The sequence below is a fragment of the Antrostomus carolinensis genome, unplaced genomic scaffold (genome assembly GCF_000700745.2).
Source record: "Antrostomus carolinensis isolate BGI_N321 unplaced genomic scaffold, ASM70074v2 scaffold7317, whole genome shotgun sequence".
Classification (NCBI taxonomy): domain Eukaryota; kingdom Metazoa; phylum Chordata; class Aves; order Caprimulgiformes; family Caprimulgidae; genus Antrostomus; species Antrostomus carolinensis.
The window spans coordinates 26393-43505 of record NW_010329430.1 but is presented as its reverse complement, the minus strand read 5'-3'; the positions used below and the strand labels follow the sequence as shown (position 1 = coordinate 43505).

Below are 17113 nucleotides of genomic sequence, written 5' to 3'. Positions count from 1 at the left end.
TAGATGAGATATTAGGAAGAAATTCTTCCCTGTGAGAGTGGTGAGACACTGGGCCAGGTTGCCCAGAGAAGCTGTGGCTGCCCCCTCCCTGGAAGTGTTCAAGGCCAGGCTGGATGAGGCTTTGAGCAACCTGGTCTAGTGGAAGGTGTCCCTGCTGCTGGCAGGGGGGTTGGAACTGTATGATCCTTAAGGTCCCTTCCAACCCAAACCATTCTGTGATTCTACATCCTGGGTTGAATACAAAATATGATTAGTTCATCATAGCTAAATTGTACCCAATAATCATGTTTAGACTCTGTGCAAAATGCTTCCTGTGGTGAAAAAGTGACTTAGAGGGCATGGGATTTATTTATTTATTTTATTTTTTAAATTAAGTTTGGTGGGGTTTTTTTTTGTTTGGAAGTTTTTTTTTGTTTGTTTGTTTGTGGGGTTTTTTGGGTTTTTTTTGAGGGGAAGTGGGTTTATTGTTTTGTGGGTGGTTGTAGTTCGTTTTGTTTTGTTTTTTCCTCTCCCCTTCTCCCTGTAATGCTTTGTATTCTGTAAAACCTGGGTCCTGGTGGGAGCTCTTGGTGGTGTTGTGAGGAACATTCTGGGCACTGAGTTCTGCCTCTGCTCTGGAGCAGGACAGCTGTGGTGGTCAGGTTGTCTTTGGCTGGGAAGGCAGAGGAAGGATTTTTAACAGCTGTGCAGTGAGTGATACCACTGTTTGGCTGCTACAGAAGACAGAAAAGTTGGAGGGTACCTGCATATGTACCAATTGCTCTTCTGAGTGTTTTGCACAGCTGAATTGCTGGAGGCTTCTCTAACTTATTTCAAGTTGTAATTGAATGACTTAATCTCCTACTATATTTAAAGGAGCTTTAAAATGACAACTTTTGCATTACCAGTAACTGTACGAATTGTAATCCCTTTTGCCCTGGGCTGTTCCTACCTATTTACTTACAAATGTGATTTCTGAGATGTAGCAAAAATGCATTGTAATTATCATCACCAAAAGGAAATGGCTCCTGTCAAAAATACCACAGTTTTGGGTTTTTTTTTAATTTTTAGACTGGTAGAGTATTGTATTTTCAATATTCCTTTATCCAGAATGGGTAAGTTTATCTGTTTGTCAGTTGTAATTTTATTAAACACTCTCTGCTGGAGATTACTGTGCAAAACAGATCCTGTTGTTAACATTGAAACTGTTTTATAAACAGAATTGCAGCCAGCTAGAGTTTTAAATTCAAATATTGTTTTCATTAGCAAGCAGACACTGAGGTGATCTGCTGTAGCTTAGAAAACAGTGAGTTGGAATAATGAAAAGGAAAAACTAATGTGAAGGAGGATATTTACTGTCAGGTGGTAGAGTGGTTTAAAGTCATATTTCACAAATGTGTGTTTGTTAGTGTGGCGTAATTCAATGATGTCTTGGTTAGTCTTGAGGTAAAAAAACCCTGTGCAGTAACAGTAAATGTCTGCAGAGGAAGATTAGTATGTGAGGGAGGTGGAGTAAAACTGGATTACCTAAAAAGCAAGAGTAAGGAGACATGAGGAAAGCAAGTGCAAACTGTGTTAGGCTGCTTAGTAAATGTACACAGTACAGGACAGTTTTCAGGACTACTTGGCACTTACTGGTAGCTTGAGTGCTTGTCCTGGTCTCACTGGGATGGAATCCCAGGCCAGCCATGGGATGTGGCTGTTGGCTTTCAAGTCAGCCAGGTGCTTGAGCTGGGAGGGGCAGCAGCTGGGGCAGCTCACCTGGGCTGGCTAACAGGTGAATCCCATACCATAAACATCACACTCGTTAGAAAGGGGGGAGTTTACTGAGGATAGAGGGGTTTCTTTTCCTCTTGTGTCTTCTTCTGAGGGTTGCTATCCCTGGAGGGGCTGGCTTACAATTCCTGAGGACTGCTTTTCTGTTTATTGTGGCTGCCAGACATTTTCTGGGCTGAGTATAACTTTCCATACTTTTATTTCATTAAATCTGTTTTCATTTCAACCCGTGGGCCGCCTCTCCTTTTCCTGATTCCCCTTCTCAGCTGGGGAGAAGTCATCAGGTAATAGAGCAACTGCTGTGGTTTAGCTCCAGATACAAAGGAAAGATTAATTTGTTATGCAGTGTAAGAAGGAACATGAACATAGTTGTTGCCTTCCTGCACACTCAGAGGGGAGAACTAGAAATCTGATGAATTTTTGAATTTTTTGGAAGGAAAACAAAAGTTTTTTAATTCCAGGGTCATATGCATTTATCTGTTGTTGCATACATACTAGTGCTGTTTGGTTATTCTGTTGCTGAAGAATTCAAAATTAGAAGTTTCTGAAGAGTGAAGTAAGTGTTTTTCTTCATGAGATTCCTTACACTTTACCTCTTACATTTTTGATTTTTGCAACAGGAACCTCAGTAACACCAAGCAACTATGAATATGAAAATCATATAGACCCTTTTCATCATTGAGGTTACAGAATCTTTTTTTTTTTTTTAATGTAAATGTAACTAATTTCTGATTTTAGGCTCTCTTAATACTAAGCTGGTACACAGAGTAGTGATATTAAGGTTCAAAAAGATCTACCATTCCTGTCTCTCCATGGATTTCTACAGGCTTCTCTTCCCAAGTTTTGTTATCACTAAGTGCCTTTTTTTTTTTTTTTTTTTTTCTGAGATACTGTGTTGTGAGTTAAAAATTTGGAATATGGCATTTGTTATTATCATTACATTTTCTTGAATATATAGGAAGGAAAAAATAAGTGTTTTAGCATTATATGATAAATAGTAACTTTTAAAGTCAATGTAGTTATTGTCATTTACTTGTATTATTTTAGATGGGGAGGAAGGTGGGAGAGAGACATGTGAAAGGAAGAAAAATCCCTGCAGAAATCAAATTCTTGCTACTTCAGAGCGTTGAACTGCAGTTATCTCTGCTAACATAGGCAATTGTAAGAAAGACAGCAATAAGGAAGATGAACATGATCAAATATGTGCAGGAAGATGTGTGTGCTCATGTTATCTCTCAAGTCAAAAGGGTCTTGGCTTTTTTTATTTTTTTTAATTTCTTCTCCCAAAGAAGCCAGGGCCTTTAGAAGGCTGAATTAATGGTCATCCAAAACATCCTGGTGATGATGAGATCCTCCTCATTCTTGCTAATTACTCTAGCCCTGCTACTTCCATTTGTAGCTTCAAATATTCCTGTTCACTGTGGGGAGTGATCTCATTTGAAAATCTTTTCATTGCATTTGGAAGGCTTTACTTCTAAGTTGCTCAGTCAAAAACATGCTGAAGAGCTCCTGGGAGTGTTGAACAGTGTCAGATGGGTGGACTTTGCAAGTTACCAGAGGGTGCTTGGCATCTATTACAGTGTATGGTGCCATATAGCATGGTTCGTTGCTGCTGAAAGCGTGTTTAGTTGCTGAGTTCAGTGGTTACTTGTGGCAGTGAGAGTCACATATGTGAACTTCTGTGTATGTTTTACATGGATTTAAGTTTTACTAAGCCAGTGTTTCTTAAACAGTGAAATGCCACTTCAGTTAAAGATAGATTGGGAGTGGAACACTAAATCTGAACATCTGTAAACTTCAGGGAAAATTGGTATTTAGGTCCCAAGTGAAAGCTTAAAAGCCTATGGGATCTGCTTCTTCCTCTTTTTGAGTTGAAAAAAGAAAAGACATTAAAAATTGAGCTTTCTCAAAAAGCATGAAAAATGCAGGGTCACTCCTGTGATGCTTTGGAAATAAACAATGGCATAAGAATTAGTATTACTGCTGGAGTGGTTAATATCCTCTGCAACAGATGCATGCTGAAAGCAGTGTTGTCTAACTAGATTTGTACAAGGATGTTGTGGAATAGTTGAAGAGAGCATATATCAAAAGAGAAATGCTCTGGATGATGGGGCAGGGTGTATCCTCAGCAAGTTTGGGATGATACAAAGCTAGGAGGGGTGGCTGATAAATCAGAGGGACCTCAACAAGAAATGCAGAGAAATGCTCTGACAGGAACCTCGTGCAGCTCATCAAAGGGAAGTGCAGAGTGTCAGGACAAGAGGCAGTGGGAACAAACTGAAACTCAGGAGGTTTCCTCTGAACATCCAGAAGTACTTTTTAAAAAAAACCAAAAAACAAAAAAACCCCCAACCTGTGAGGATGACTGAACGCTGTCATGTGTTCAAACTGAAACTCAGGAGGTTTCCTCTGAACATGAAGAAGTACTTTTTTAAAAAAAAACAAAAACAAAACACCCCAACCTGTGAGGATGACTGAACACTGCCATGTGTTAAGTACTTTTTAAAAAAAACCAAAAAACAAAAAAACCCCCAACCTGTGAGGATGACTGAACGCTGTCATGTGTTCCCCATAGAGATTTTGGAGTCTCTCTTCTTGGAGATATTAAAAAGCTGTCTGGGCATGGCCCTGGGCAGTCTGCTGTAGGTGCCCCTGCTTGAACAGAGGGGTTAGATGAGATGACCTCCAGAGGTGCCTTCTGATAGAAAGTACAACTAAAGTTGTGAAACCTATATATTTCCTCTATAAAACCTCTATAGAAAGAAGGATGTAAATACATTGCTCAAATCTAAGCAAATGGATTATGTTTTTGTAATTGATGGTTTGTATTTTCTACAGAGCCTCTAAAGAAGACTTCCAAAAAGTAAGTTGCAGTGTCTCAGTTCAGGATCCTATAGGTTCATTAATATATGCCAGTACTGGAAGGAGTGCCATAGAATCATAGAATGGTTTGGGTTGGAAGAAACCTTAAAGATCATCTAGTTCCAACCCCCCTGCCATCAGCAGGGACACCTTCCACTAGACCAGGTTGCATGTGCCTTTAAAATGCTGCTGCTAGAAACCTTCCCAAGGCAGGAGGGGGAGAGAAAAGAAAAAAAAAAAAAAACTGTTTTGCTGTTAACAACACAAGTTTTCAGCAAGAAGAATAATCAAAAGTTTCAGTGCTTCTCTGTAGAGCCACCATATTTGTGATTTTGCCAGAATTAGTTTTTTGTTCTCCCCACAGAGAAACAAGAATATTTTATTTTTAAGCTGGAAGATTGGAAAATGTGTATTGAATTGAAATGTACACTGAAGGATGGGAAGAATACTTTTGCACAGGGGGGAAAAAAATTCTTCCAGCTCTCATTTGTATTGCTATTGTACACATCACTGAAATTCCTGAGGCATTTAATTGCAAGATTTGAGTACGTAGTATCAATACTGCAGTAAAACACATTCTTCTGCAAGTGGGAAACTAAAAGCAATGGCTTCTAATTTAATGCAAGATTATAACTGCAACTAAAGAATAAGGAAGAAAAAAGTCTAAACTTCACTGGGAGCTGTCACTAAAACCTGCAGTGAGGTGTCAGAACACAGGAGAAATGTAGGAACTGACATACTGGTGTAACCTTGTGCTCTGTTTAATCTCACGTTCACATCTCAAAGGCTATCTACCTTAACACGAAGGTTGTCTACCTTACCATGCAATACAGCACAAGAGGAACAGATCAGTAGATAGAGCTGAGGCTTCCGTGTCTCCTTTGTGTGTGGTTCACGTGCTATGCTTCAGATTAGATATAGCCTGAGTTCCTGGGCTGAACGTCTCCATTACACGTGTGTGTTAAAAGGTGTTTTGTTGTGGCTTGTTTTTTTGTTTTTTTTTTTGAAGAGAAGTCTCTCTGCTTCCTGGCTGATGAGAGCCACAAACACACTGCACACCGAGGAGCAGACTGAGTGGGACAGGGATACCGTGCCTTAAACAGTCAAGCATTCTCCAATATATGAGCTAATATGAAAACAAGAAAAAAATTCCCCCAGGTTCTTTGTGCCACCCATTTCCCCTTCCTTGCTTGAGAGGGATGAGGGTCTCTTGTTCCTCAGCAGCACCTCTGGAAGGCTGTCTTGCTTCACCCACTCTCTCCCAGAGGCACCTGGTCTGCTCTCCCTCTTGGGAAGGCATCGTTACCCTGATCATGCCTTTCCTGACATTGCATGCCATTTTTTGACCTTTCCTGAGCTTGTGGCTTTGTCTTCTCCTGCCACACGTCCCAAAGAAATCACCTCCACACATTTCCTGGATTGAGGTTTCTGCCCTTACAGGCATTGCCAAGATTGGTTTTACTCTGGCAAACATAACACCCTGGAGCTGCAGGCAAAGATCAGGAAAGGGAGTGTGCTTGTTTGGAGAGGTAGCAAAGAACTGGCAGAACAGGTAGGCTGAAGAGCTGGCTTGCTGCCAGGAAGCTGGTTGTAGAGGGAAGCCAGATAGTGCTTTAAGAGGAGCAGTTGTGGGTGCGGGGGGAACCTTGGTAAGGATTAGGATGGCTGAGTTGGAGCCAGCTGATCAAGCTCTGGAGGATGGAAAAGCCCTACTCTCCCTCGGGTAACACAAGACTATCTGCTGCCACCTCCTCCTCCTGTGTTTTCAGCTTTCAGCAGTGATGACATATTTCTTACCCTTTTGGATGAAAGTCTGATGGCCTGTTAATGCTTCTTGGCCCACATTCCATCTCTCATTCACATCTCCACTCTTACAAAGCACACATAAAGGTGTTTAACTGTATGGAAAAGCCAAGAATTGGAATGGGAGATGTGCCTGTAGTGGAGCAAAAATGGGATAGCAAGAACTGTTGGAACAAGAGAACTGTGTTTGCTGGGCAGGTCAGTGTGGCTCAGAGCTTAGAAAATGACAATCAAGGCAGGGGATGAGAGAAGCAAAGTGGAATAATAAACAGGAGTAGTGTGAAGGGAGATTGTGATGCCACTGTGACCATTGTGGCCTCCCAGTGGCCATTGTGGCCTGCTGCAGGTGAACATCATCGTTAGCAGAGCAACCAGCATGACCTAAGCAGGTGGGCTGGTGGAACAACTGCAGATGTGTTCTTGGAAATGGGAAGATTATTAAAATTATTAAAATTATTCAAAAGATTTCTTACTACATTCACCGTGTTGGTGTCTGCATGCACATAGATAAATGTGCTTCGTGCAGGTGCTGCTGGTTGAGGGAGAGACTTAAATTCCTTTGTGGTTTCTGGAGAACTTCCATTGGTTTCACTGAAAATGCTGCCTTGAGGAGCTACTACAGTGTGGGTATATCTGGATTAATTAGTGCTCTGAATACCTGACTATTAGCATTTGTTTGGCTGGAAAAGCCAAACAAATTAGCCTTGGAGGAGAAATGGGTTTGAGCTGTGTTTTAGTTTGGGCTGGCACCAAAGCTAATTTCTTTTCAATTCAGATATAACCAAGAGCACTCACTCGGGCATCGAGTCTCCTTAGTATTTCTTCTGTTAGTCTTTTTTTCTAACCAAAAACACACCAATGGGAAAGAACCAGGATGCTTTTAGACCTATACAAGAAGTCTGAGATGTACATAAGGGAAGCGCAGAGATGGTGAGGATGAAGCAGTAGTGGCAAGAGCTTGGTTGCTGGGATTCATGCACTTGGTCTAGGCTTACCTGAATAATTAGTTCTGCTTGCCCTTCTCCCAGACTTCCTGTGTGCTGTAAGATGTATCACGTATGAGCTAATTGAAAAGTGTGCTGTTTGGTTCTGTGCTATTTTTGCCTGGGTTACATGGCTTTTTCTTTTTTTCTTTTTTCTATTTGGTTTTTTTTTTGGCAAGCCAGTAATAGGTATATACTTCCATTTATAAGATTCTTTCTTTCAGAATAAGGTTGTCCTAAAGTGATGTATTGGAAGTTTACCCTGGTGGTTTTATCCTGTCTAAGTGGAGACTGAGTGTAGAAAGACATTTCACTTTTCCTCATGTCAAGAGTTTCAGTACATGATTTGTTTTGAGTTTAGACTGTAGTAAATTAAAGATGTCTGCAACTTGACAGAGGCATATGAAAACCAGCAGCTTCTAGATGTATGCAAGAGTTAGGGTGGCATGCTGATAGATATCTGGACTGCAGAATATATCTTGGGAAAAAAAAAACCAAACCAAAATACATAGTTTTGTTTTCAAATACTGTTGTTGAGGTAAGAACAGAAAAGTGGTGTGTCCTTGAAAGCAGCATCTGTATTAAGTCTATTGAATCAAATAGGTTTCACTCTTGTGTGACAGCATCTCTTGTATAACAGACCTTCTAAAGCTTGAGGAATGCTATATCTCTGTTGGCAGTTTAAATTAATCTTAGTGTATTACAAAAATAAAAAAATCATTATCTTGTTCTCATGCTAGGAAGCTTGTTACAAAATATTTGGCTAGATGTAATATAAAGAAGCCTCAGTTGACTTTTCTGGATGTTAATCAGGTAAGCTTTAAGATTTATGATAGAACTTGGAAGTCTTCATTGTGTAAAAACGAGTCTCCTTTGGTGCTTTGAGTAGTACCTGAAGCAGTTGGTTCTCATGTGGTAAGGAAAAAAAGCAGCTCTGTGGATCAGTTTAGGAGACAGCTGGTTTTGCTATAGATCCCCCTCCCCACCTCGCCAATCTTGGTGACTTTAACTAAATACTGTTAAAGACCAAAGTTGTTAGCTTATCTATCTATTTGGAAGCTTGTTTATTCATTGTGGAGAAGGTTTTGGAGCTTATTGTTATGTAGTTTGTCCTCTCATGTAGAATCTGGACTGGATCTTTGGCCTGTGGATCTGTGTATCTACATGATTTGAACCGGAAGAGGTTTTTGATCTAGTGGTTTAAAGTGTGTTTTACAGGTGTGCCTGCTAGTGTGATAGTGAAGATAACTGACCAGGGTTGAAAACCTCTTCATGAAGAAGGCTGGGAATCTTAAGGCAGGGGAGAGAGAAAGAAAATAACACTATGTAAACATGCTACTGAAAGCTGGGTTATAATTCATGCAGCCAACAGGGGACAGAGCTAACCCCACATTGATTATTTATATCCTGTTATTTTTCTAATACTCAAATGTTTCATTTCCAAACTCTGAAGCTCTTGTCAGGCAGAGTGTGGCAGGAGAGGAAGACTTTAACTCCACCTTCGCCTTGGTCTAGGCTACAGTGCATATTGGAAAAGCCTCACAGGTGAGGCAGGGGAATATTTCCAGAATACAAGGACGCTTTATCCATGCAGCCACACTGGGAAAGAAGTCTTAGAAAAGCTGTTCTAGCATTGTGCTCCCTGAGGAATGGAGCTATCGTATTTGAGGGCTAATGTTAGTCCAGGGTCTCTAGATTTTACTTTTTCTGACATAATTACTCATTGATTCTACTTGCTGTTTGCAACAGGAAGGGGAAAATATTTTCTATCTGGCTGTGGAAGATATTGACACAGACACAGAACTTCTGATTGGGTACTTGGACAGTGACATGGAGGAAGAGGAAGAGGAGGAGGAGGAAGTAACTGTTATCCACGAAGACGAAGATAGTGGCAACAATAAAGAAGTGCAACCAACTGGTGAAAAAATTGCAGGTGAACAAGATGTAAAAAATAGGATAACTTGAAAGCTTTAAAGTAGTAACAAAAAAGAAAGAACACTAACTGTGTAAAGGACTGGGGAACTGGGGGGCTCCCCAGGTGTAGTCTGAGCTCTTGTATGATTGTGGTATCTTCGCTTGGGTTGAGGTTCTTTTCTTTGCCTAATAAGCGGCAAGTCCTGTAAATAATTTGCCTAATAAGCCAGTCCTGTAAATACTGAGTGAATGAATGAGCCTAGATTTCAGGAGAAGTCACTGTTAATTTTTGAACTAAAGATGGAGTTAATGTCACATGACATACAGTCTTCTTAAAGCTAAGTTTTTGCTCTGAGAGGGGTAGTTTCCCTCTTACTTAGAATGGAGAGAAATAAACATCAGGATTGGCTGAACAGTTTTATGAAAAGGTAAGATGTCTAAGAAAAGGTAGGTGACCTGAGCTGTCTGGTGAATTCTCAGTATCATTATCAAAGTAGAGATGACCTGGACAACTAATTTAGGCTAACAACCTAAGTCACACCCAACTTAATACTTTGCATCCCTTTTCAATAATGCTGATGGTAATGCACTCAAGATAGGCTGGCTGTAATCCATTCAGAGATGTCTTTTGTGAATTTTGTGGTGCCATTTTGCAAAATCTGTTTCTGGCAGAGTGTCTCTTTTAATACAACCAAAATGTTATCTGAAAACTATTCCCTTACTGTTCTTTGCCTCCAATCAGATCCACTCACCTGTAAAGAGGATCATGCATGCCCAAACTGTGAATCCAGTTTTGCCAGCCAGGAGATTCTAGCTGAGCATCTTCAGACTTTGCACCAAAAACCCAGTGAGGAAAAGGAATTTAAGTGCCGAAACTGTGGAAAGAAATTCCCTGTTAAACAAGCTCTACAGAGACAGTGAGTAGAAACAGGAGTGTTTTTTCAGGAATCATTTAAATCAGTTTCATTCAATCTTTTATTTCTGTTGGCTTAATCACAATTTAAGTTTTAATTTTTATGCTTATGTATTTGTACCCTTACCTTTACATTAGTCTTTTAATATGTTATTTTCTTACATTTGTTGGAGACTTCAATTTGAATTGTAAAAATGTCACAATCTTTTTATGTTTTAAAATCATACATTGTAGACCAGATCAGAGCTGCTGTTTGGTGCAAAACTGCTGGTCTCCATCAGTGGACTACTTAGTAGTTTGGGAGATGTAATTTTTCAGCCATGGATCTAGTTTCAGAACTAAAGTAAGATTTGGAAGTAGGTAAATGTTGATCTAGAAGTACAAAAAAAAAAAAAAAGAAGAAAAACAATAAAACAATGCTTCATGTTTGCTTAATTAAATATTTCGGTGATGGGAAAAAAAAAAAACAACAAGTAGAAACGTGAAAGGCATGAGATTTAAGAGCACATCGGCACATCATTACTCTCCTTGACAGTGTTAATACACAGTTTTGTCACTGAAGTCATATACCTTACGATTATACTTTTGTACAAAAGTATAACTGTTTTTGGCTTTTGTTGTTTATTTTTTTGCTTGCAATTAAATAAAAATATCACTTTTTATTATACACTTAATTACAGATAGTACATGAGATGCTGAAGTGATTATAGATAGTACATTTAATCCAACTCTTGTATTGGAAAGAGACTTGTATTGCATAGAATGCACTTAAGGCTATTTTGTAATACATTGATCTTTCTTACATCTGAATAATGTGAATATTCCTAGAACTGGCAGCTCTAGATGAACTCTGTTATTTCATGGAAAGAAATAAAATTACATAGCAGAGAAATATTTGGTGAAGGCAATTAAATATTTTTCTCTTGAACTTAGACTTGTTGCTTTTAGTCTGTAGTAGAAGTTGGATTTGTACTGTATAGCTAGTTAAGTAAATTTTTACATCGTGCAAAGTAAGATTAATCTATATGAGGATACAGCGGTATGATCCTGACTCTTGCTGTTTGTGTATTTGATTAGTCCCACTAAATTCCAGGAGACTTCACATATGAGATAGATTACTTGCCTACTTAAAGATTTGTAAAGCTATATATGTTTTTTAGCTACTGCAAGTCTGTGTAAGTTCTAGAATGTTCCCCTTATTTTGTGGTTTTAATTTTTTATTTGTTTGTTTGTTTGTTTTTATTTAGTGTACTTCAGTGCACAGAAAATATCAGCCCAGGAGATTCTTCCAGAAGTTTTCAGTGCTCTGTTTGCAATACGTCCTTCAGCTCAGAATCGAGGTTTTGTGTCCGAGTTACCGGACTGCTGTCATATCATTGCTGGCCTCCCTTTGCATGTTAGCTTTCAAGCTTCTTAGTTTATGTGAATCCTAACAGTGAAAGAAGTCAAATGCTTTCCTTCCTCTTTGCTGTAAGTAATGCATGAGGTGGCCTTGGAACTCTGCATTGCAGCATGTGTTCAGCTCAGAGTACTTGCTACATGTCTGGTTTCTGTAGGTACTGCTTTATGTCTTGCTTTTCTTTTTTCTTTTTTTTTTTTACTGGTCATCCCATGTAGTTATGAGCAGCACAAGGAGGCGTGCAGAGGGGATGCCAGATTCGTATGCAAGGCAGATAGCTGCGGAAAGAGGTTCAAGAGTAAGGATGCCCTGAAAAAACATAAAGAAAATGTTCACAGTGGTAAGAAAGAGTTTAATGTTTCTTTGGGGGGAAAAAAAAGCAATGTTCCTAGCCTTAAATTTGCAAATCAGAGTAAACATTATCTTTGGTTTCTTTTTTAATGGATTCATTTGTATCAAAAAGAAAATTAAGAAGTAAATAATTGCAAGAGTAACTGCTCCTCCTCCCCCTGGGGAGAAATTACTGTATAGCAGATGAATCATTAGTCTACTGCAGAAGATGTAGTAGGAATCTGGGGAAATTCAAACTAGGCAAACAATAGATAAAGCAAAACATTTCAGTAGTGAGGAAAATCAACCCCTGGCACAAATAGCTACAGGAAGTGGCCAGTTCTTGATCTTTTGGTATTTTCAGGATACAATGAGATGTCTTTCTGGAAGACATGCTTCACAAACGATTAGGCTTGATGAGGGTATTGCATAAAATTCTATAGCCTCTGTTGTGCAGGAAGCCAGACCAGACAATCCACTAGTCCCATTAGACCCTAGTGTTTTTATATCTGTGCACTGTGAATCAATAGTTTTCAATCAAACTTCACTCTGTTTTCATGAAAGGGCAAAATACTGCTCTCAGGTCCACAAAGCAGATCTCAGTTCTGGCATTCTGCTCTCTCTGCATGTCCCTTCTCAATGTCAATGGAAGATCAGTATGTGTGGGGACAGCAGAATACCAAAGTGCAAAGAAAACAGTCTTTAGTTGACGATGACAGCACTGAGATGCTTTGTAAGACTTTCATTACATGAAGTCTCCGTCTTCTGCCAAACTCTTACACTGTGCAGAAACCCTTCTATAACCATTCTTATAAAAGATTATCTCCTTTTTTTAGTATCAGTAAGAATTTTTTTCATCAATGAGCATTGTTATGTTTATGCTTAGCTTTGGTCAGTTATGTAGCGGTATACAAATTCCACAGTTCTCTTGAATGATCACTCCCAACATGACTGAGAGTCAATGCCTGGAGGATATTTTTGCTCTGCCTGCACCATGAGCAGAGCTTTTATTTTACCACTTGGGAGTCGTAGAAATCACAACTGGTGTCAGTGCAGGAAGTAAAATAACCTACTACTGTTGAGGGGCACTTCTAGAATTACTTTCTGCCTTGTGTTACCTGGAGGCAAGGGAAAGTAGAAAAGTTTTTGTGTGTTGCCCTTTATGCAAAGCTATGAATGGATGCTGACTATCACCTTTCTCTCCTCTGAAAAGGTTTCATTAATGCTCTTGTAAGTTGAAGTACTAAGTGTATTGTTGTATTTATGTGTATATCAGTATATTTAAATAGTTATCCTAATTTTTATAACAGCAAATGCATATGTGGATTAAGTACTTCTTTGTACTACAAATTTAAGCATTGAACCAATCAATTGACAGGGTATGTTGTAGGAAAAAGAATCAACATAATATGAATTGTTTAGGACAGCATGAGCAGGAAGGATATAGGATGCTGAGAGTCTGAAAAACTGAGCTGATAGCCACGTAATGAGTTTGTTTATGATCCATACTTCATCTGTGCTTGACTAAGCACTACTCCACTCCTCTTTTGTTCCGTGTCTGTTGTTTTTAGTGTTCAATGTAATAGGAATGTTTTCTACATAAGCTAGGAAATATCTTGCGTGGGCATGTAATTATAAACAAAGAATTAGGTTTGTGGTGGTTTTGTTGTGTAATAAATCAGCTTTTTGGGTTACTAAAATGAACTTCAAAAGGGAAATAATAGATAAACACAATTAAATACTCTGTCACTTTTTAAAGCAACTGTGAAAAGGGAAGGAAAATATATCTGGTAGCTGACCTGTAGCTTGCTTTGTAATTTACATTTTGGACGAGATTTGAATTAATGATCTGCTGCTAATATAATTTCCCTGTCTTGTTCAGTTAAAGACCATTAATGATACATTATTTTATATAGTAGAATGCTTAATGCTTTCTGAATAAAGAAATAATGGGTTTTACTTCGGTTTGGGATCTTTTTTGTCATTGCTGCACAAACTCCTGTATTGACTTTTGGAAGAAATCAGCTGTTCAGTTATCAAGTGAGTTGTTCATAGTTGTGAATTGGGCTCGTCATACTGGATCGGTGATGTGTTCTAACATCTATTTGAAGTGGTTTTTTCTTTATTGTTCTAATTTTCTTGATTTACATTCCATCAGTAACTGGTTTTTTGGACACCCACAGAGAACTGATATGGAATGCTCTGAAGATGGGATACAAATGTAAAAATCTTATGTCAGTCAAATGACCTGTGATAAGTCACAGACTCAGTGGAAATATTTAGATTCTTTCTTAGCACTTCCTTTTTAAGATGTTCGTGGTATTTTGTTTCTGTTTCAGGAAATTCTAGGAAGAAGCTGATGTGTTCAGTGTGCAATAAGAAATGTTCCTCAGCAACAAATCTCCAAGAGCATCGAAAGGTCAGTAAATGAAGGCTAACCCACAGCGGGCTTTGACTTCACTAAGATGTGAGACTGTGGTGGTAAGGTCACTTGAAAGCTGTTGTAATGCAAACCTTTGGGTAATCTCTTTCATGGTTACAAAACCAATGTATTTCATTGTGGATATTTATTTTTGTAATCACAATTTGTTAAACCAAAAATCTTCCTAAGGTTTTAATGCATTTTTTTACCAAATACAGAGATGCTTGTGCTTGTATCATTTACGCATTTCAACATGAAGTAGAAGTTGCTTGCTGTTCTTCAGCATTCTTAAATACTAAGCCAAGTGTAAAAGTATGTCATGTAATAGTAGGATACACACATACCGTAAAATAGTTTCATGAGCCTTCAGTTTACATACAAAATACAATTGATCTTTTGTATTACTTTGTGACATACCAGTAAAGGTGCTTATTTGGAATTTAGTTATGCAGTAGTAAAACAATTTCTTATTCAAAAAGTGATTTTTAGTGTCTTTTTGTTTATGCATGTAATCTTTTATAACCAGAACAGGAGAGGTTAACAGTAGGAAAAGCATCTATTGGAAATAAGGAGGTTCGTATAGAAATACAGATGGACTATTAATATGAGATTCTGAAACCATTACACCCAAAGGAAGTCCCTGCAAGATTAATTTGATAAATCACTAAAACCCCGGAGATTCTGTTTTTACAAAAAGCTACATTGTACTGTTTATCAGATTAACTGTAAGTCTTTAATAATGCCCTGGTTACAATCTGAATCCATTGAGGATATAGATGATATCAATTAAAATATGTTGTTGCAAAGGAAATGGTGGGGCCCTTTTTAATTTGTTTTATTCCTTGCTTGGATTACTATGCCCTGCATTTCTTGTTTTGCAGGGCTATACTTTGTTACTACTCAGACCAAATTGTGGTATGCCTTGCTGTGTGTAGCAGTTTTTACATACCAGTGCACCTTCTGGTTATGAACTCCGTGTGCAATTCCCAACCTGTACAAACAGAGTTATCACAACCTTTCTTCATGCATCTGTTTTTCCAAACTAGTTTTTCTTTTAGTAAGCTTTTTCTGCTGTGGATTCTCACTTTTTCACCTATGTGCTGCTTTAAGTCAGCTGCCCAAACAAGAACACTGATGCTTAGTTGAGCCCTTGGTATTGCCAAGTATACTGGAATGATTGTCCTGAGTTTATTAATATAGAGAATCTGTCTACTAATACATCTCAGAATGACAGTGCTTTCAAACAGCAGCATCAATCTCGTTATTCATATTTTGTTTGAGATTGATTAATGTTTTATGTTGCGGTGCTATGTAAACTGTTGGTCATTGTGTAGCATTTGATTTCTCCTTCCTTAATATTGAGTGCTTTTGAACTTCATTCAGAGTGTGGAAATAATTTTGGATTCTGATCTTGTCTTCCTTAGTGATTACAGTCCTACCCAGAAGAGTCTCATCTACTTTTATTTTTTTATTTTCTGCTTACCATAATACAACCCTCCTCCTGCATGTTGCATGCAAAGCTTTTACAACAGTTATGATATTGATCCAATGATAAGAAGAAAAATTCAAACAAATGCTTTTTGTGGTGATCAGTATCTTTTTGTTTTCCATTCTGTCTACATTCACCTGATCTCTTTTGTCTTTCAATTGTAAAGTGACATCCTTCTGTCTAATATTTATAGTAGTCCATGATTTGGGCTGTGAAGTGATATGGTAGTATTAAAAAAAAAAAAAAAAAATTCCCAGCAAACACTGCTCACAAAATGCTGTACAGGAGCTTACAGAAGACTGGGTAATAGAACAAAAAAGTTTGTTGTAAAATCTCCTTTCTACAGGTTTGTGATGTCTACTGCCAGAGCGAATGAAATACCATCTGAATTATATTCTGATACCAAGTTCTGAAGTTTATGTAAAATGCAAAATACAGTTGTTCAACGATGATAATAGTGAGCAAACAAGTGAGGGGAGTGTTGTCTTCATTGCTGCAGATTCTTTCTAAAGGGTTCCTTTTGTACCTTTGAATATCGTTGTCTCATGTTTTGGATTTGAATTGTTCAGAGGAACTTAAACGTGAGCACATACATGTGAATATATGAGCTCATACATGAGCCTGCCAGGGCTCTCTGGTGAGGCTCTACTCTTCTGTAAGTGGAAAGGGAAGAAAAATTCAAACAAATCCCAGTGTTGCTGCTTTCTTTTCCCAGGATGATGCATTCAGAATTGATAGTGCTATACTTTGAGTACTTATAGGTAGATTGAAGGGGGTGTATGTCTTTCTGGCTGTACAGCTGTGGGGTGAGTTCCTGTCTCTTGTAGGCAGGTGTTTTCAATGGTAAAGTAATCAATCCTCCTGTTAAGAAAGAAGATTGAGGACACCTTTGACTGTAAGGCAGTAAAGCTTTTTTAACTTTGGAAAAGGTCATAAAACAAATGCCTATATGAAGTGCAGGGTTGTGCTTCATTGGCAAGACTAGTTTGTGCTGTTGCCCTTCTGGATTTCTTGGCAGATTTTTTTCCTATGAATCTGTAAGACTCCATGAAGAGGCATGTTGTAGCACAGTCTGCTGGCAAGAGAATGACAGAACTAAGGAGGATCCTATTCATCATTTGTTCTAAGAGATTGAGAGTGTTTTATTTTTTTTTGAAAAATCCTTGATTCTTTCTTAGCTTTCTTCTAGTGTAGAGATGGACTTCCTGCAAATTATGGTGAGGAGAGTCAGTCTTAAACATCA

General features: G+C 38.4%; 1 protein-coding gene across 1 annotated transcript in view; it reads left to right on the top strand.

The window, feature by feature from the left end:
* The window catches only part of LOC104528521 (PR domain zinc finger protein 5), a gene marked incomplete at its 3' end in the record, with an annotated part of 48703 nt that overhangs the window by 13210 nt on the left and 18380 nt on the right, over positions 1-17113 (top strand). Inside the window, exons 4-7 of the mRNA XM_029086102.1 lie at positions 9153-9336; positions 10060-10234; positions 11848-11969; positions 14299-14378. Of these exons, the coding sequence (XP_028941935.1) occupies positions 9153-9336; positions 10060-10234; positions 11848-11969; positions 14299-14378 (561 nt within the window). The remainder of the gene's footprint in view (positions 1-9152; positions 9337-10059; positions 10235-11847; positions 11970-14298; positions 14379-17113) is intronic.